Source organism: Erinaceus europaeus, chromosome 2, assembly GCF_950295315.1.
Source record: "Erinaceus europaeus chromosome 2, mEriEur2.1, whole genome shotgun sequence".
Classification (NCBI taxonomy): Eukaryota; Metazoa; Chordata; class Mammalia; order Eulipotyphla; family Erinaceidae; genus Erinaceus; species Erinaceus europaeus.
Window position 1 is genome coordinate 126,069,461 of NC_080163.1, and position 21,028 is coordinate 126,090,488.

The following is a 21,028-nucleotide window of genomic DNA, read 5'->3' on the forward strand; positions in this document are numbered from 1 at the left end:
TAAAATAGATAAGATTAAAAAAGATAGGAATGTACACTACTTAATGCTCAGAGGATCAGTCAATCAAGAGGACTTAACAATTATTAACATCTATGCACCCAATGAGAAGCCATCTAAATACATCAAACATCTACTGAAAGAGCTACAGCAATATATTAACAGTAACACAATCATAGTAGGGGACTTCAACACCCCACTCTCTCAACTTTACAGCTCATCCAGGCAGAAAATCAATAAAGACATAAGGGAGCTAAATGAAGAGATAGATAAACTAGAACCATTGGACATTTTCAGAGTCATTCATCCCAAGAAACTGGAATACACATTTTACTCAAATCCACATGGGTCATTCTCAAGAATAGACCATATATTAGGCCACAAAGACAGCATCAGCCAATTCAAGAGCATTGAAATGATCCCAAGCATCTTCTTAGACCACAGTGGAATTAAACTAACACTTAACAATCAACAAAAGATTAGTAACAGTGCCAAAATGTGGAAGCTCAACAGTACACTGCTTAACAACGTCTGGGTCAAAGAGGAAATCAAGGAAGAAATCAAAATGTTTCGAGAGTTCAATGAAAATGAAGACACAAGCTATCAAAATATTTGGGACACAGCTAAAGCAGTCCTAAGAGGGAAGTTCATAGCTATACAAGCACACATTAGGAAACAAAAAAAAGCACAAATAAACAGCCTGATTGTACATCTTAAAGACCTAGAAGAAGAACAACAAAGGAACCCTAAAGCAACCAGAAGGACAGAAATCACTAAAGTTAGGGCAGAAATAAATAACATTGAGAATAGGAAAACCGTACAAAAGATCAACGAAAGTAAATATTGGTTCTTCAAAAGAATAAACAAAATCGACAAACCTTTAGCCAGACTCACAAAACAAAAAAGGGAGAAGATCCAAATAAATTGGATAGTAAATGAAAGAGGAGATATCACAACAGACACCACAGAAATTCAACATATCATGCGAGGCTTCTATGAACAACTATATGCCACCAAGCTAGAGAACCTGGGAGAAATGGACAATTTCCTAGATACCTACCAACTTCCAAAACTAAGTAAAGAGGAAGTGGATAACATGAACAGGCCCATCACAGCTAATGAAATTGAAACAGTTATCAAAAATCTCCCCAAAAATAAAAGTCCTGGACCAGATGGTTTTACAAATGAATTCTACAAAACCTTCAAAGAAGAACTAATACCTCTACTTTTAAAAGTCTTCCAGAAGATTGAAGACACTGGAATACTCCCTGCCAACTTCTATGAAGCCAACATCACCCTGATACCAAAAGCAGACAGGGACACAACCAAAAAAGAAAACTACAGACCAATATCTCTGATGAACATAGATGTGAAAATATTGAACAAAATTCTAGCCAACCAGATACAGCAGTATATCAAAAAGATTGTTCATCATGACCAAGTGGGGTTTATCCCAGGCATGCAAGGTTGGTTTAATATACGTAAATCAATCAATGTGATCCACCACATCAACAAAAGCAAGACCAAAAACCACATGGTCATATCAATAGATGCAGAGAAAGCCTTTGACAAAATACAACATCCCTTTATGATCAAAACACTACAAAAAATGGGAATAGATGGAAAATTCCTGAAGATAGTGGAGTCTATATATAGCAAACCTACAGCCAACATCATACTCAATGGTGAAAAACTGGAAGCATTTCCACTCAGATCAGGTACTAGACAGGGCTGCCCACTATCACCACTACTATTCAACATAGTGTTGGAAGTTCTTGCCATAGCAATCAGGCAGGAGCAAGGAATTAAAGGGATACAGATTGGAAGAGAAGAAGTCAAACTCTCCTTATTTGCAGCATGATAGTATACATGGAAAAACCTAAGGAATCCAGCAAGAAGCTTTTGGAAATCATCAGGCAATACAGTAAGGTGTCAGGCTACAAAATTAACATTCAGGAGTCAGTGGCATTCCTCTATGCAAACACTAAGAAGAAACTGAAATCCAGAAATCAATTCCTTTTACTATAGCAACAAAAACAATAAAATATCTAGGAGTAAACCTAACCAAAGAAGTGAAAGACTTGTATACTGAAAATTATGAGTCACTACTCAAAGAAATTGAAAAAGACACAAAGAAGTGGAAAGATATTCCATGTTCATGGGTTGGAAGAATTAACATCATCAAAATGAATATATTACCCAGAGCCATCTACAAATTTAATGCTATCCCCATCAAGATCCCAAGCACATTTTTTAGGAGAATAGAACAAATGCTACAAATGTTTATCTGGAACCAGAAAAGACCTAGAATTGCCAAAACAATCTTGAGAAAAAAAGAACAGAACCGGAGGCATCACACTCCCAGATCTCAAACTGTATTATAGGGCCATTGTCATCAAAACTGCTTGGTACTAGAACATGAATAGACACACTGACCAGTGGAATAGAATTGAGAGCCCAGAAATGAGGCCCCACACCTATGGACATCTAATCTTTGACAAAGGGGCCCAGACTATTACATGGGGAAAGCAGAGTCTCTTCAACAAATGGTGTTGGAAACAATGGGTTGAAACATGCAGAAGAATGAAACTGAATCACTGTATTTCACCGAATACAAAAGTAAATTCCAAGTGGATCAAGGACTTGGATGTTAGACCACAAACTATCAAATACTTAGAGGAAAATATTGGCAGAACTCTTTTCTGCATAAATTTTAAAGACATTTTCAATGAAACGAATCCAATTACAAAGAAGACTAAGGCAAGTATAAACCTATGGGACTACATCAAATTAAAAAGCTTCTGCACAGCAAAAGAAACCACTACCCAAACCAAGAGACCCCTCACAGAATGGAAGAAGATCTTTACATTGTCATACATCAGATAAGAGTTTAATAACCAACATATATAAAGAGCTTGCCAGACTCAACAACAAGACAACAAATAACCCCATCCAAAAATGGGGGGAGGACTTGGACAGAATATTCACCACAGGAGAGATCCAAAAGGCCAAGAAACACATGAAAAAATGCTCCAAGTCTCTGATTGTCAGAGAAATGCAAATAAAGACAACAATGAGATATCACTTCACTCCTGTGAGAATGTCATACATCAGAAAAGGTAACAGCAGCAAATGCTGGAGAGCGTGTGGGGTCAAAGGAACCCTCCTGCACTGCTGGTGGGAATGTCAATTGGTCCAACCTCTGTGGAGAACAGTCTGGAGAACTCTCTGAAGGCTAGAAATGGACCTACCCTACGACCCTGCAATTCCTCTCCTGGGGATATATCCTAAGGAACTCAACACATCCATCCAAAAAGATCTGTGTACACATATGTTCTTGGCAGCACAATTTGTAATAGCCCAAACCTGAAAGCAACCCAGGTGTCCAACAACAGATGAGTGGCTGAGCAAGTTGTGGTATATATACACAATGGAATACTACTCAGCTGTAAAAAATGGTGACTTCACCGTTTTCAGCCGATCTTGGATAGACCCTGAAAAATTCATGTTAAGTGAAATAAGTCAGAAACAGAAGGATGAATATGGGATGATCTCACTCTCAGGCAGAAGTTGAAAAACAAGATCAGAAAAGAAAACACAAGTAGAACCTGAAATGGAATTGGCATATTGCCCCCAAGTAAAAGACTCTGGGGTGGGTGGGTGGGGAGAATACAGGTCCATGAAGGATGATAAATGACATAGTGGGGGTTGTATTGTTAAATGGAAACTGGGGAATGTTATGCATGTACAAACTATTGTATTTACTGTTGAATGTAAAACATTAATTCCCCAATAAAGAAATAAATTTAAAAAAACAAAATAATAAAGTACAATTCTTATCAAGTTATTCCTTCTAAACACTTGTGCACGTGCATATGCACACAAACTCATCAGTTGTTCCTCATCAATCTAGATAAGAATCATAGCCTTAAGATGACCCGTGTGGCTGGTAAACTCTCTCTCCATCTCTTCTCATACACTTTTCTCTCCTGCACTCCTGGCTCTCTCTCATGCTCACACTTGCCCCCAAGGCTTCTGAACATATCCATCTTTATGACTGAAACAGCCTTCCATTCCTCTCCCCACCTTACGGGACCCTTTTTCTTTCTCAGCTCTGTTGTCAGTTCACAGGAGTTTTCCTCACCTCCCTATTAGGGTCAACTTTCTCTCTCTCCTAGGCTTTCCTAGGACTGTGCACCCTTCCCTTCTGAAACTTATCCCAGTTATTACTTTACATCTGTCTGTGTGGTAACTTGTTAAATGTTCCTTCCATTAGACTGTATATTAAGGAGGCAAATTGTGTACTCAGTTTAATAAGAATTTATTAAATTACATTATGGGTAGGATTCTGCCCTAGGGGATTACAGGGGTTATCTAGATAAGTAGACTACTGTTTCATTGTTTTTGCCAGGGCTTCACTGCTCTCAGCTAACTTTTTCAGGTAGAGAGAGATAGAGGCAGAGGGAAAGGGAAAAAGTAAAAACACCATAGCACTGAAACTTCCCTCAGTGAGGTAAATTGAACTGGCACCTGCGCAAAAGCAGGCAAGCTATCCAAGTGAGCTACCTACAGTGCAATGCTAGCTCTTTTTTCTCTTTTTTTCTTTCCTTCCTTCCTTCCTTCCTTTCTTTCCTTCTTTCTCTCTTAATTTCTCCCTTCATTTCTTACCCTTTCCTTCCTTCCTTCCTTCCATATGTGTTTATTGTATTAAAGAGATCAAAACAGTACTCCAACATAAAGTGTTGGGGATCATATCTAAGGACGAATACATGCAAGTCCTGTACTCTGCTAACTGAGTCACAGCTCCAACCTACTTTTTTTTTTTAAATTTATTGGTGATTTAATAATGATTGACACGATTGTGGGATAAGAGGGGTACCCACCACCAGAGTTCCGTATTCCATCCCCTCCATTGGAAGGTTACCTATTTATCTCTCTGGGAGCATGGACTAAAAATCTTTATGAAATGTAGAAGGTGAGAGGTCTGGCTTCTGTAATTGCTTCTCCACTGGACATGGGTGTTGGCAGGTCGATCCATACTCCCAGCCTGTCTCTGTCTTTCCCTAGTGGGGTAGGGCTCTTATCAGGTAGGATTCCAGGACACATTGGTGAAGTCGTCTGCCCAGGGGAGCCAGGTTGGTGTCATGGTAGCATCTGTAACTTGGTGGCTGAAAAGCATTAAGATAGAAAGCAGATCAAATAGTTTAATAATCAGGAATCTGGAATCTAAAGGTAAGAAAAGAGCAGATGAGACTTGGAGTTTTCATGTTGGAAGAAGCTAGCAAATCTATTTTAGGTATATTCCAAGGCGGGGCATGACTTTACTAATTTTTGCCTGGGTCCAACAGCTAATATGCAGGTGGGCTAATAGTATTGTCCAGAGTTGGAAATAGGACTAGAAAACTGGATCAGGGCAAAGAGTAGCTCCCAAGTATGGGGAAATTATATAATACTATTAATTGTAAGCCCCATTGATCTCACCTTGGGCCCATATCTATTCATATTTAGCACAGGAACCTGTGTAACTTCTGCATCCATGTTGGTCTGAACTCACATTCTATGGTCATAGCTAGGAACATTCTGGGCTGCACTCATTGCAGGACCCATCTTCCTCGAGTGGTAGAGAATGTTGACCAGCCTTCCTTCAGAGCAGGGGTTGGGGGGTGGGGAGGCAGTTTCTACCACTGTTGTTCCACATTGAGGGCAAGGTCCTGTAGAGGCCCACAAGAGGGTTATTATGTTCCTGATGGAGATGACCAGTGATGGTGAAGAAAGGGTTCTGTTAGAGGTCTAGGCCCATCATATCTATGTGGGAATCCTAGGATTCCCTGACTAGGGCCCCAAGATGATAGAGTCACCTGGTAGTGATCAAAAGGGCCATCATTAAAGTGTGCTTGCCTTTGCCCTTATCCATCTTTTTTAGTCCTTACTTTGTCTTACAGGGTCAACCTTAGAGTGACTGAGAGAAGTTAAATAGGAAGTAGGTGAGGAGGGTATCTAAATCTAAGTAGAAAATACTTGACGAAGTACTTTATGTTGTCTTTTTTTAGGTCTACTTGCTTGCTGCACTTCTTGAGTCACTGTAGACTATTATTTACTTTTACTTTAAGGTATATATTTTCCCCCTTAGTTATGGATACATGTGCACATGTGTTCTATCTCATGGGTCCTGGTATGTATCTAGGTTCTATAACTTTGTTAGGGGGTGTGCCACCCAAAATGGAACTAAGGAGTCCTATGAGCTAGGAAAGGCCTCACCAGAGTATTGAAGCTGGAGGGTTGACATCACAGGCCTGGTGTCTAACCTACACTTTAAGTGTCACTGCCAAGGTTTAAAATATATGGGGTATGTTTACCCAAAACCACCCAATTAACTAAGCAGAGTCAGACCTAGTTACTGCTTAGATAAGACAAAATACTTAAGGGTGTCCAGAGGAGGAAGAGATTCCATTTAGTTGGGGATATTTTGGAAAGCTTTTATAAAGGTGGTCACAATTGAGATGAACCAAATTCAGCAGTAAAGATGAAATGAAGGGGTGGGAGGATAGCATAATGGTTATATAATATGTCTTTCATGCCAGAGGCATCAAAGGCCCTAAGTTTAATTTCCAGCATCACCATAAACCAGAACTGAGCAGTGCTCTGGTAAAAATAAATAAGTAGCAAACAAACAAATAAATAAAATTTACAGATGTAAGCCCCTGAACCACCATAAGCCAGAGCTGAGTAGTGCTCTGGTAAAAAAAAAAAAAAAAAAAAAATGAAATGGAAAGATGGAAAGGAACTTTGGTGGTAGGTATGGTGTGGAATTATACTCCTGTAATCTTATAATGCAGTACGCCATTATTAAAGCACTAGTAAAAATAAGATGAAAGAGAGAATGGCCCAACCTTATTCTCTCTTTATATACATTTCTAATAGATTTGACTATCTACTTTCAGCTTCATAGCAGGTCAAAAGCTACAAGTAGCAGGGGAGAAGTATGTTTTTTCTAGCAAGCTCTTAGCAGCAGGAGCAAGTGCATAAGGAGGGCAATAAATCTCAGGAACAGATTTAGGACTTAAAAATGCATAGTGGTTTAAGACCATTTGTTACATAGGCACACCCACAACTTCTGAGGCCACTGCTCTATGTCACAGGCTAAAAAGTGACTATGGAAAGGCAGTTACAGGTGTACCCGTAATCTGCTCAAAAGAGCAAAGGAGTGTGCAATGATTCTTAGAATATTTACTGTTTTAAATAGTTCAATTATAAAGTGAGGAGACTTTGAAGAAAGTGGAACCTCACCAGTCAGACCAGCTCAGATGGATCAATACAAGAAAAGAAAAGGTATTTTTTTATTACAAATAGAGTTAACACTTTTATTGCATGAATGAAATGCAGAATTACCTTCCATTTGATTCCTAAGAGGAGGCTGTTTTGTTTGCTTTTGCTTTTACTGGTTGACATGTAAGTGTGACCTCTCTCAAGGGACTACTCTTGAGTCTCATGTACAGGTGCAGCTCATGTCTTTACAGTAGGCTTTCATTTGCTTGCCTCCTGGAGAAACAGAGTTCATATTTGGATGAGATGGTATCTATTTCTAGAAGCAGTTGGATTAAAGGACCCACCAGATAGTAGCCTTTTTTATTTTTTGATGTTAAAAATGAGTATATGTGGCTTCTGTGCTGTTAGAATGGAAAGTCTTTCTCCTGTCCTCACAGAACACAGCTGGGAAATTCTGGATTCAGACTGATATCAAGCCCTTTTTTCCCCCCTACAAAAATCCATGCGTTTATTTAGGTCATCCTACAGTGTGGTATTAGTGAGGGGTTGTTGAGGTGAGATCTGCTTCATGGTCCTGCCTCTTAAGTGTTGGTATACATGAGACCCCTTCTGTTTCATTTGGTTTAAATCCCCCCTGCTTAACACTATTCTATTTACATAACCACTTCATTCTATTTACATAACCACTGTTAACAAGTTCCACCCTCCCTCCAGGGCATTTGTGGTTCAGTGATAGGATTCTCGCCTAATCTGCCCCCTCTTTGTCACACTCTGATTTTCACCAGTCACTTTTCTCTCCACCCTCTCTATGTCACATCCTGTTTCCACCTTACTTGGCAAGTATATATAAAGACAGCATTGTGAGTTTTACGGTACTGTACTTTGAGTTTAACTTAGCTCGTCTTAGATTGTGCTGCGTCCTGCATGAATAAAGAGATACTGCCTACAGCTCAACCATGAGTCCCTGGTCATCTGTTACCCACCTATGAAGCCAGCCCGGTGAAAACAACATAACCCATCGAAAACAACATTAAGGGTCACTTTGGGCCACTTACCCATTTTTTCAAGTCTTCCCAGCACACCTGCAGGGTAGGCATAACCAAGGAGTTACTATGTTGCCAGATTTTTGTTTGGAATAAAATGTTGTTGAGGGGGCCAGGTGGAAGCACAGCAGAGCTAAGCACACATGGTGCAAAGCTCAGGGACCAGCATAAGGATACTGGTTGGAACTCCCGGCTCTCCACCTGCAGGGAAGTCACTTCATAAGCAGTGAAGCAGGTCTGCAGGTGTCTATCTTTCTCTCCTCCTCTCAGTCTTCCCCTTCACTCTCAATTTCTTTCTGTCCTATCCAACAACAATAACGACAACAATGATAACAGGGCAACAAAAGGAAAAAATAGCCTCCAGGAGCAGTAGATTCATAGTGCAGGCACCAAGCCCCAGGGATAACCCTAGAAGCAAAAAAAAAAAAAATGTTATACGCAATCTGTAGCACCTTGAAGTATTTATTAAGTGGAGGATTCTTTTCAAAGAATAATTAAACAAGGGCCAGGGAGGTGGCTCAGCACAGGATATGTATGTGTGAGATCCCTGGCACCATTTATGCCAGAGCTGAGCAAGTGTTCTTGTCCATTATTATTCCTTTCATAAATAAGTAAACAAATAAATATATTTTTAAAACTATAATAAAAATCCTGCTCACATAGTATCTCCCCATCATATCTTTAACTCTAATGGATAATTAAGCTTGCATCTTTAACAATCTGTTCACTTATTATCTCCTGTTATTTATCAGTTCCCCCAAGGCAAGTACTTGATACTTTCAGCAATTACTTTTCTCCTTTAATAGTTTTAGATATTTTTATTTATTATTTATTCCCTTTTGTTGCCCTTGCTATTTTATTGTTGTAGTTATGATTGATGTCTTTGTTGTTGGATAGGACAGAGAGAAATGGAGAGAGGAGGGGAAGACAGAGAGGCGGAGAGAAAGATAGACACCTGCAGACCTGCTTCACTGCTTTTGAAGCGACTCCCCTGCAGGTGGGGAGCCGGGGGTTCAAACTGGGATCCTTATGCCGGTCCTTGCACTTTGCACCACCTGCGCTTAACCCGCTGCGCTACCACCCAACTCCCTTCTCCTTTAATTTTTATTGGAATGGGTGGTTAATCTTTCTTTGTTGGTATCTTCTAATTCTGCTTTTAAAAACCCCTTCTGTTTCATTTGGTTTAAATCCCCCCTGCTTAACACTGCATTCTATGTACATAACCACTGTATTCTATTTACATAACCACTGCTGTCTATTTACATAAATCACTTTTACATTTACATAAAGCACCACCTTCCCTCCAGGGCATTGGTGGTTTAGTGGTACAATTCTCACCTGCTCCACCCCCTCTCCTTGTCACACCCTGATCCTCTCCTTGTCACACCCTGATTTTCACCAGTCACTTTTCTCTCCACCCTCTCTGCGTCATATCCTGTTCACACCCTACTTGGGAAGTATATATAAAGACAACACTGTTCGTTTTAGTTAGTTGTTGGTTTTAGCTTAGCTTGGTATAGATTGCACTGCGTCCTGCATGAATAAAGAGATACTGCGTACAACCCAGCCATGAGTCCCTGGTCGTCTGTCTCCCGTTAGTGAAGCTCAGCCCGACATTTCTTTATATCACCTCATCTCCATTCATTATGATATATATATATATATATATATATATATATATATATATATATATTTAATTTATTTGATAAGAGACAGAAATTGAAAGGGGAGGGAAAGACAGAGAGATACCTGCAGACTTATTTCACTACTCAAGAAGCTTTCCCCCTGCAGGTAGGGACTAAGAGCTTGAAACCAGATCCTTGCACATTATAGTATGTGCACTCAGCTGGCCTCAATTATTATATTTTAAGATGCCATCCTTAAGCTATGTACACTGACCAAAGTCCACATAAAATCACTTCCTCTTCACAACTCTTTAGCCTATAACCATGAACTACTGCTACAATCCCAACTCTCATCTTATACAATATTACTGCATAGGTGGAGTTCTGCCTTCTACTTATTCCACCACAAGTAATCAATATCAATATTGTGATTTTTAAAGTTTTTATTTATTTTATAGGAATCAATATTAGAATTTTATAGTTAGTTCTTAAATTGATTTATCAATGCATTCCCCTGTTTCCATGCTGGTTCTGGTGTTCCTTGCATGTGAGTTTTTCTTTCTGAATACACCTTCTTCCTGAAGTAAATCTTCTTTAGTTCTTTCAGTGAGAGTTTACTGGTTTTAGGACCAGTAAACACTTTTATAGAAAATAACTAGTTTTTACTCTTGCTTTTAACTGATAGTCTAGCTTGATACAAAATTTATGTTTGGCCGTTATTTTTCTTAGCATCTTCACCATATTATGGAGCTATACCAAAGCCCACTCCTCATGTACCACTTATGTGTTGTCTTTGTTGAATTAAAGAGAGTCATAGTTGATTTAAGGTTGGCCGTGTGTATAGTTAACCTGGACCTCTTGGAGATGACTTTCATACCTCACCGTGGCTTTCCACATCTTGACTTAGGACTAAGCAAGCTAATGCTGCATGATGATTTGCTATGGATTAAATGACTTCAATCCAGGCTTCCAAGTCTGTAGCCAGTGACTCCATCTTCACCTGCTTCAAGAAGGCCCAGGGGAGTCTTGGTTTTGGTGATTCTTTGCTTGTTCAGGGAAGATCCCTGCACAGGTTTACTTGTCTCTTTGTGATGAGATCTGAGAACCTTAATATTCTGAACATCCATCTCTGCCTGCAGATCATGAAGGAGGTCCGACGAGCACTTTGCAATGCTGCCACAGACGACAGCAAGCTGCTACTACTCAGCGCTGTGGGTAGTGTGTTCTGCAGCGGACTGGATTACTCCTACCTAATAGGCCGTTTGTCCAGTGACCGGCGGAAGGAGAGTACCCGGATTGCTGAAGCCATCAGGTGAGCTTTGCCTCAATTGGACACTTCTAGACCTGCATGGCGTTGCCAAGTTTAGCACATAAAAATTCAGCCTGCTCAGTTAAATATACATTCCAAACAACAACATATTTTGCATATGTATATCCCATGCTATGTGTGGGTCATATGTACACTAACAGATTGGTTGTTGTTTACCTGAAATTTGAATTTTTGGAAGGCATAATGTATCTGTCTGTTCCAATTAAGGATGTCTTTGTTCTCTTTCTGGGTTATGTACCACTTTGTTCTTCTCGTCAAGGAGAGATTTTAGTTCTCATGAAACCTTGCATCTGATATTATCCATATTTTACCCATACTACTCTCCTGCCTCTGCTTGATGGTGAAATCTTTGATCTTCTGGATGCTCCTGTACCCTGGAACTAACATGGTTCATCACTGGAGAGGAGCAGGGAGGGGTTTTCTGGACAGCTGTGCTTTTGCAGACCCAGTGGAGATGGGGGGTGTTTCCACCTCTCTAAATACCTTTGAGATAAAAGTTGGGATCCTGAGAGTATTAACTTATCCCTAAAATAAATTTCTCTTTGGGGACATTGAAGGGTAGGTCTTTCTCCATACTTTACACATTATTAAAAGCAAATAAGTTTGACTTCTGACAAGGGCTTTTAGCTGAACTCACAGCTGTTATTAGTCTTCCAGCATGGGAAGGGTAGGTGCTTGCAGCTGCACCATGTTTAGACCCAGTGCTGATTCAGCATACCCCTTGGTCTCATGAGGTCTTAGATAACCAAACCAATAGAGAAGAAGAGGAAAGAGGCAGACAGACGTTAAATCATTAGCTGTGGAATGCTGTAGTGAGTTGTGAATGAGGTTGAGACCTGGAGCCAAAATTGTCTTTAACTTGCCTGGCTAAGTAGTAAGGCAGGGGACTCCAAAGTAAAAGTCCCCATGTCAAGGAAAGAGGGAACACATCAGTGCACCTTTAGAGAACTACAGCCAGTGAAATTCAGATATTCTCATCAGGCAAGTGAGCTTCTCTCAGGCACAGCAGAAGACAAGAAGGCAGAGGGAATTCCTTCCTGTGCATCGAAGGGAGCAAAAAGTCCCGACTGCTGAACTGGCAGGCTCTCAAGGAGAGGGTTTTGGGATGTCCCCTGGACTGACAATTCTTAGTTCTAGCAGCACAGGGAGTCCCCAGGGAGCCTTTTAAACCCCAGCTGCTTGGCAGTAACCCCACCCCCCCCCACCCCAGAAGATGTGGAATTAATCAGTCTGGGGCAGGGCCAGCACATCTCTGGGTTTAGGATTCCTCAGTGGTTCTAATGTGCAGTGCAGTTGAGAACTTCAATCTGTCTTGGCCAAGAGGTTTCTGCACCATTACTGAGAGCACTTACTGTTTGAAGAATAAAATGATCCCTTTTGTTTTTCAAGAGAAAAGATGGTTATGAGAGAAAGAGGGTGAAGAGAAAGGTGAAGCAAGGAGGGGAGGGGTGAAGTGTTCTGGGGGAACCCAGACTACCTTGCTGTGGGATCTGGAAGTGATGCAGGCTGGCTGATTACTACCAACTTGTATAGAAAGACCTCAGTCCACTCGCCTCAGGGTGCTCCCTTCAGAGGCCACACTCAGAGTTTTGGGACATGATGTGGCAGAGATGCATTTCCAGGAACGTTTTAGATTTCTGGCAAAGCACTGTGAGTCTAGACTACACAGTAGTTCTGTCCCCACACCTGCAGAGTTTCCTGTATGAGAAGTCTCTTGTGAAAAAATGTGGGCACCTCTCATGGCTCAAATGTTTTTTGGCCACAGAAACATATAACCCACTGATATCCATGCACTTCTTTTTGGAATATACTCTTAGCTGGGTCAGCCTCCAGGGCCCAGACACTTCTCAGCAGTGCTGTCACCCCCTCCTCATTGTTTCTGAGGAAAATGGCCACACACATGGCCCAGTATGCTCTGCAGATGGTTGAATGAATTAGCAGATGTGCAACAAGCTTGGGTGATTCATTCAGCAGAAATTTCTACACATGACCTGGACAATGCCACGACCTCATCCTGAAAAAGAGAGACTGCCCACAGCACCTCCTTAAAGGTGGTTTCCATAATCAGTGTGGAGTTCAGGAGCAGGCTGCCTGAGCAAATCTACCTCCACTGCAAGCCAGTCTTGCAGCCATGGGTGTGTTGGGAACTGCCAAAACCTGTTGGTGCGTCTGCAAAATGGGAACAGTAAAAACGATGGAAGGAATAATGAGATCGCCCAAATGAACTTCTGGTGTACATTATGCAATTTTGCTCTGACTCCTCTTGCTACTTCTAGCTTAGTCTAGTCCTAATAGTGGAGTGCACTCTTAAAGCAACTTGGGGGGATCCCAGGATAATGTCACCAGGCACATCTCAGGCTCAGAGGCCCCAGACTAGCCAGCTTAACTGTGGATCTGCACAATAGGAGGGCTGCCTCTAATTCCTAAAGGGAATAAGTAACCCATTCCCCAAATGAATGGCAGTTGCTCCAGGTAAAATCCAAAACATCCCCTTGAACAACATTTTGCATCTGAGTCTCTTGTAGCCAAGAGCTGCTTCCATTCTGAGAGTGGAATGATATTGTATTGTTCCCATCCCAGCAGCAGCACTGAGCATCAATACAGCAGCAACAATCAGGGCAGTCTGTGTGACAGGTCCTGTGTGCACTCTCTTTAGTTCTCACATGCCCCGTGGGATGCACCCTACTTAAAATAAGGAAAAACAGGCTCCAGAGATTGGGCAACTTGTCCAAGATGTCAGTACTACTACCCCACCCCAAAACTTCATCAGAGCAGCAACTCTTATGGCCAGAAGCCACAGGGTGCAGGTTGAATGAAGGAAACTTTGAGGGCCATGGTCATCAGGGTCACCCATAACACTGAGGATGACAGTGCCACCTCCCCAGCACAGCCCATAGCCATGAGTCATGCCTCTCCCAGAGGCATGGTCTGTAATGCAATATCCTGTTTGTTATCTGTCCTCCACTGTCCCTGGGCCTTTCTGATAGAGATCTTTTTGCTTGAGGTGAGAGGAAAGGTTGGGGAGGGAAGTCTCTGTCTCTACATCACTTTTATATCCAGGAAATGAGCTGACAAAGCTGCCTGGATGATAATAGCAGGGGCTAGGATTGGAGGGTTGGAGCTGTGGGTACTTGTTCTCTCATCCCTCCTGAGGAGCCCTGCTGTTCGAACACAGAGCTCAAGTTGGAAGCCATAGAGTGAAAGGCTCTGGGTTCTAGAAAGGAAAGGCTCTGGAAGACCATGAGAATGGGGATCAGCTTCTGCAGGACTGTCCTGTGGATGATGAACCAAGTGTAGGGGATATTTAAGAAGTTCACATAAAATGTCTTAACAGGGAAAATCCTCTTTTATTGAAAATGTTTCATGTAAGCTGGGTGATGCATCTTCAGGTGTTAGGGAGGGAGTTCTGTACCACACCTAAGATTTGGCTTGATGGCTACTGAAGCCCCTCCCAAAAATGAAACCCCAAATTCCAGAACTGAATAGAGGCATTTGAGAGTGGAATGTCTGCTAACAGTCATCCAAACCCTGTGGTTCTAAGGACCCTGTAAAGAGGCCCTATTTCAGACTGGAAAAATATCTCTTGGATAGTGCACTGCTTTTCCATGTGTTCAACCGAGATTCAAAAGCAGTCCCCACTGCATTGAAGGAGGCTTCAGTGCTATGGTCTCTTTTACTCTCTCCCTCTACCTCTTTCCCTCTCTGTCTCTCTGAAACAAAGCAAAATAACCCCTATATCCTTCATAAACTCCAGACTTCATTTCGTGAAACGTACTTGTTCAGACAAGGGATTGTTGCCTTGAAGTTAGAAAGTTAGGTAATGGGCTATTGGAAAACCAGGAATTAGAAGGATCTGATGCCAGGACTCCTTCTCTATGTCTTTTAGGGTCAGCTGCTTTTGGGACCCAAAAGATACTCACCCTTTCATCAGAATCATTCTAAAGTCAGGAAATATACAAATCTGGGTTTAAGGTGATGTCTTCCCAATGACATACAGTGATAAGATACCCCCATCCCAGCTGCACAATATGCAGCCTGTACAGAGTTGAATCCGATCACAACATATCAAAATGAATACCTGCACTTTTTCTAAAAGTTGAGGGAAAAGAGTATCAGCTGAGACAGTATAAACAGCTCAACGCTTTTATTAGTTAAGTATTAGCTGGTGAATCAAGTATATGTAATAGCTCAATTATGATAGGACGCCCCTCCCCATATGTGTGAACCTAAAACTGACATGACTAATTAACTCCTGGTTATCTTTCAAGTGATGACTAAGGAATCCAGACTCCTTCCACTTGTAAGTTGCAAATGTCTTCTGAAACTGCACTGCTCATTAGGATGAAAGGGTTCTAAGGAGTGTGTGGTTGCAGGTGTCTCCACCAAGCCTATACATGATATCTGTTTCTTCTTATCCCATTGGCCAGTACTTGGCTTCCTGGTTGCAATAAATTCAAGGAAGGCTAAGAAATGTATTCTAGCAATGTGTTTAGGAAGAAAGGGAAGTGAATCCAAGTGGATGATGAGTTCATCATTGCCACACTACTGTAGTCTTTGTTCTTGTTCTGGGAGATTACAATATGTATTCAACAGTCATTTACTGAATGACTAATTCTACTATGTATGGTGACCCATCAGTGCACATGACAGACCCATGGGTTTACTTAAATAGCTGAAGGGAGGAGAATGCAACAACAGGTAAGCAAGCAAATAATTGGGATAATTGCAAATTGTGATAAGGTTGTGTTTAGAGAACTCTCAGAAGGCCCATGCAGCACGTGCATAGTGAGCAGGGGTGAGAGAGACAGTAGGTAAGCCTGGAGATGTAAATAGAAGCAGACCAAGAGTGAGGTCAGGAATTTAGATTTTATTCTTGTAAGTTCTTATAAATTCCCAATCTTCATCTGAGAATTATGAAAAATTCAGGCTTTAGCAGACATTTTGGATCTTCCCTTCTTGTCTAGATAACTGAAAAATTTCTAGATTTTGGAAACTGGGCATTGGCACACTCAGTTAAGTATACATGTTACCATGCACAAGGACCCAAGTTCAAGCCCCCACCCACCCCATTCTCACCTGGAGGGAGGAAGCTTCACAAGTAGTAAAGCAGGTCTGCAGGTCTCTCTCACTCCACAAAAAAAAAAAAAAAAAAAGGAAAAATGGCCACAGAGAACAGTTTGATTCATAGTGTCATAGTACCAGTACTAAGACCCAGATGACAATAATTTATTTTTTTCTAGATCTTAGGAAGAATTTAGGGGAAAGGCAAAAATAAATAAATAAATAAAAACACTACAAGGCAAAGGAAGTAAAAACTATCGCAGGGCTCTCCATAATAAGTTGAGAAGATTTACTAGCCTTGCTTGATGCAGAAGACTGGGGATACATAACACTCCATAACTCTGTAACTACACTTCTAAATGCCTTACACCTCCAGCAGAGCCCAGTATACTTCCCCAATTTTGGTTATATCGAACTTCAGACAGGTATACCTTGTCAGCATTCTAGAGTCATCTTTGATGAATCTTGCATCATTTTGGGTAATTTACAACCAATATTTTAAGAAACATTGAATATCATCAATTCCCACACATGCTCACTACCTAAAGTTCAAATTCCATTCACAACATCAGCCAAAGTGGTCATTAAGCCAAAATTAGAAAAGCCTCAATAATGAGGAATTCATACCTCCTGAAGCTATTTATTCTATTTATTCAGTGTGGTTAGAATATATATTTGGCTCTTCCTGAGGTCAAAAAGTGCCTCCTTGCTACCACCACCCCCCTTTTAGTTCTGATTCTGGACCTTAGCATTCAGATTGTCTTCCTTAAGGTAGATCATTAAGGTAGCTGTAGGGAGATCATTAGGGTAGATGTAGGGGGCTGAACATTATACAGCTTATTGTGGACTCACATTACCATGTGCACAGACCTGGATTCAAGCCACCAGGGGTGAAGCTTCCTGAGCGGGGAAGCAGGGGCTACAGGTGTCTTTCTCTCTTTCCCTCTTTAGCTCCTCTGTCCATCTAAGTTTCTCTCTGTCTCTATCAAAAAGAAAAAAGAAAGGGAAAATGACTGGTGAGAGTGGTGGGTTAATTGTGCAGGCACCCAGCAGCCACAACAGTAACCTTGATGGCAAAAGAAAAAAGGATAGATATAACATGTTAATATCTAGGGTGTCCATGTAATTTATTGTCCAAACCATGGCTTCTTATTTTTATGTTATTATTGTGAAAGAGAAAGCCAGACAGGCAAATTGTAGCACGAGTCTATCATCTGCAGTGCCAGGGATTGAACCCAGATCCACACACATGCTGTACTTCTTTAAAAAAGAAGAAGAAGAAGAAGAAGAAGAAGAAGAAGAAGAAGAAGAAGAAGAAGAAGAAGAAGAAGAAGAAGAAGAAGAAGAAGAAGAAGAAGAAGAAGAAGAAGAAGAAGAAGAAGAAGGAGACTTCTGAGGATAGAATGGGGTGTTAACTGGGTGGAGTGCTGGAACAATGGAAAAGACCTGAGACCATCTGGGTAAAAGAGGGCAGACAGCCACCCAGTAGTATCCCTCTGGAAGTCTAGCACCAACCACAGAGTCTGCTAAACTTGTGACTGCAGCTCAGTGGACTGATGCCTGGGTGAGACAGCTTGGCACACACCATTGATGACCTATGGGTGTCCCACAGCATCCCAAGAAGCTTATTTCAGCTGTGGCAAAGTTCATGAGTGCCAAATGGTTCTCAGTGTGCCTTGGTGGTCATTGTGACAAAGGGCCTTCTCTCTTTTCCCAGGGACTTTGTGAAGGCCTTTATCCAGTTTAAGAAGCCCATCGTGGTAGCCATCAACGGGCCCGCCTTGGGCCTTGGAGCCTCTATCCTGCCCCTCTGTGACATCGTGTGGGCCAGCGAGAAGGCCTGGTTTCAGACCCCTTATGCCACCATCCGCCTCACACCTGCCGGCTGCTCCTCATACACCTTTCCCCAGATCCTGGGAGTCGCACTGGTAAGCTTCCTCCTTTCTCTAGTGAGCTCCCTTTCTGGGGTGCCTGGATTCAGTTCCCAGCAAGACCTCTCCTCCATCCTGGCTTTAAGCTGTGGTCCTTTGTGTGCATAAAAGCTTAGGATGTTCCCAGACTGTGAATCTATTGCTCTTCTCACTCTTTGCTTCCTCAGAGAAGCTGGAGTGAGGCTAAGCCAATGCCACAGTCTTCCAGCTGTGAGAGCAGACACCAGAAGCAGGAGAGAATGAAGATGAGAAAAATGACTATTCTGCTGTTCTGTTCACATGCTCAACATGTATTTTGTTTCTTTAAGGGAACAAAAATAGAAATATATATGTATATATATATATATATAATATTTAGTGATATATAGTTTGTATAGAGAGGCAGAATATAGGTAAGTTTACTTAACTACACATTTAGCTAAATACTTAAAGCAAACAAAGTCCATTCATAGCTAAATTAAGTTAGTTTACCTAAACATTTTATATGCATTGTCTCATTTATTGTACACAAAAGCCTCAGAAGTATAGATATTATGCTTTAACAAGTAAACCAACAATATCAGGAGTCTAAACAACAAAAATTCCTTTCTTAGTCTTTGCCCAGTACAGAAAGTTAGTTCACACTTTCTTGGGAGGGGACCCATATATCTTCTCCAGTGGAGGAGAGCAGAACCCAGAGGTTTTGTGGGCCAGGCCTATCATGAGGAGGAGGGCTGGTGCTTTCACCTCTACTTAAATATTATTGGTCAGGACTCATGCAAAGGGATCTGGGAAATGTAGTCCTGATGTGTATCCAGGAAGAAGAGGGAAGGGATTGTAGGCTGAGTACTTCCTAGGCATTCTCAGCCCCAAGAAAAAAATGATTATGATTTTCATGTTACAGATGAAGTTCAGGTTAGCAAAGTTGAGAAACTTGCTGTGTCATGCACCGGTCAGTGTGGTGATGGAGTGAAGTGGGAGAGTCCATTGTTGACTTTGGTCAGATTCTGTACCAGTTTCAACCAGAAACAAGTCCAGGAAGGGGTGGCCAGAGGTAGATAGCATAATGGTTATGCAAAGAGACTCTTGTGCCTGAGGCTCTGAAGTCCCAGGTCAATTCCAGCACCACCATAATAAGCCAGAGCTGAGCAGTGCTCTGGTAAGAAAACAAAACAAAACAGAAAGTCCAGGCAGGGGCAGGGCAACAGTAACAGCTGATGCATAGAATGCACTCCCTTGGCATTATCAGTAGGACAGCTGCTGACCCATGTGACAGATGTGGACATAGAGTCACAGCAGGGAGTTGGGTTGTGTGAGGTTACATAGGATTATAGGATTTATGTACACATGGTCTGGTTCTTGTATGTGTTCTTAACCAGTATGTTCTTTATTATAATTATTATTATTAATTATTATTTTTACTGGGAGATTAATGGATTACAGTTGACAGCAAAACACAATAGCTTGTACATGCATAACATTTCCCAGTTTTCCACAGAACAATTCAACCCCACTAGGTCCTCCTCTGCCATCATGTTCCAGGACCTGAACCCTCTCCACCACCTCATTAACCAGTATGTTCTAAAGCAGAACTTACATCTGCCTGTCATCTTTCGTTGTTCCCATGTGAAGGTCTGCAAGCCCTCTCTTATTATCTCTGAAGCCCTGCTTTTATGACAACAGTTGGTGATGGATAAGGAATGCCTCCTTCCCCTTAGTATCCTTCATCCTTCATTGCTCCTTTATGGAACTGACACCACTGACAGTTATAAAAAGAAAGAACCTTCTGCTGTACACATTCACCTCAACCCTGCTCTGCTCGTAACTGTCTCCACTTAGCCTCACACAATGCTGGGAACTTACTGCTCCTGTCTTGCCCTGTTGGTGGTGGAGAAAATGAAGACTTCGAGAGGTTGAATGATTCACCATAAGTCTGCTTATATTCTTAGTTTCTCGCTATCAGAATGGGTTGTTAATTTTATCAGTCATCACCACCCCCTTCCAAGATTTCCCCATTTTATTGACTCCTTGTTCTTCAGGATAACATCCAAAAGTGCTCTCTTTCTGTTCAGAAATAGAGTGACCAAAGAGTGACCACAAGCTTTCTTCCCATGTGAGCAAAGGCCTCACCCACATCTCTCACTAGAAAGGAGCAGGTAAAAGGGGGGTTCTGATCTCACATTCACTGCAGCAGACAAGATCACTGCTGTTCCTCCCCATGAGCCTATAGTCTCACTGAAGCACTACGAAGGTGCCATCCCATTCCCAGTGACCTCTTCCATGAAATTGCCCAACCTATTCCATTCTACATTTCCTCAGGATTTTGGATTTTGTAACTACTTGGATTCTGGGGTTTTGTTGTTTTTCACTGAACTCTTGACTTCTCAATATGTTGCCAGTCTTTCTTTCTTTCTTTCTTTCTTTCTTTCTTTCTTTCTTTCTTTCTTTCTTCTTTTTTTTTTTTTTTTTGCCTCCAGGGTTATTCCCGGGACTGAGTGCTGGCCCTAGGAATCTGCTGCTCCTGGAGGCTATTTTTTCCCTGTTGTTGCCCTTGTTGTTTATCATTGTTGTTGTTGTTGGCTAGGACAGAGAGGAATCAAGAGAGATGGGGAAGACAGAGGGGGAGAGAAAGACACTTGCATACCTGCTTCACTGCGTGTGAAGTGAGCCCCCTGCAGATGGAGAACTGGAGGCTCTAACCAGGATCCTTATGCAGGTCCTTGTGCTTTACACCATATGCACTTAACCCACTATGCTACCGCCCGGCCCATTACCTATCTTTCTTATGAGGTGGCT

General features: G+C 41.6%; 1 protein-coding gene across 1 annotated transcript in view; it reads left to right on the forward strand.

Annotated features, from left to right (window-relative positions):
* Positions 1 to 21,028, forward strand: part of CDYL2 (chromodomain Y like 2) — a 212,081-nt gene that overhangs the window by 177,032 nt on the left and 14,021 nt on the right. Inside the window, exons 4-5 of the mRNA XM_060185123.1 lie at positions 11,071 to 11,243; positions 18,040 to 18,250. Coding sequence (XP_060041106.1) covers positions 11,071 to 11,243; positions 18,040 to 18,250 — 384 coding nt within the window. The remainder of the gene's footprint in view (positions 1 to 11,070; positions 11,244 to 18,039; positions 18,251 to 21,028) is intronic.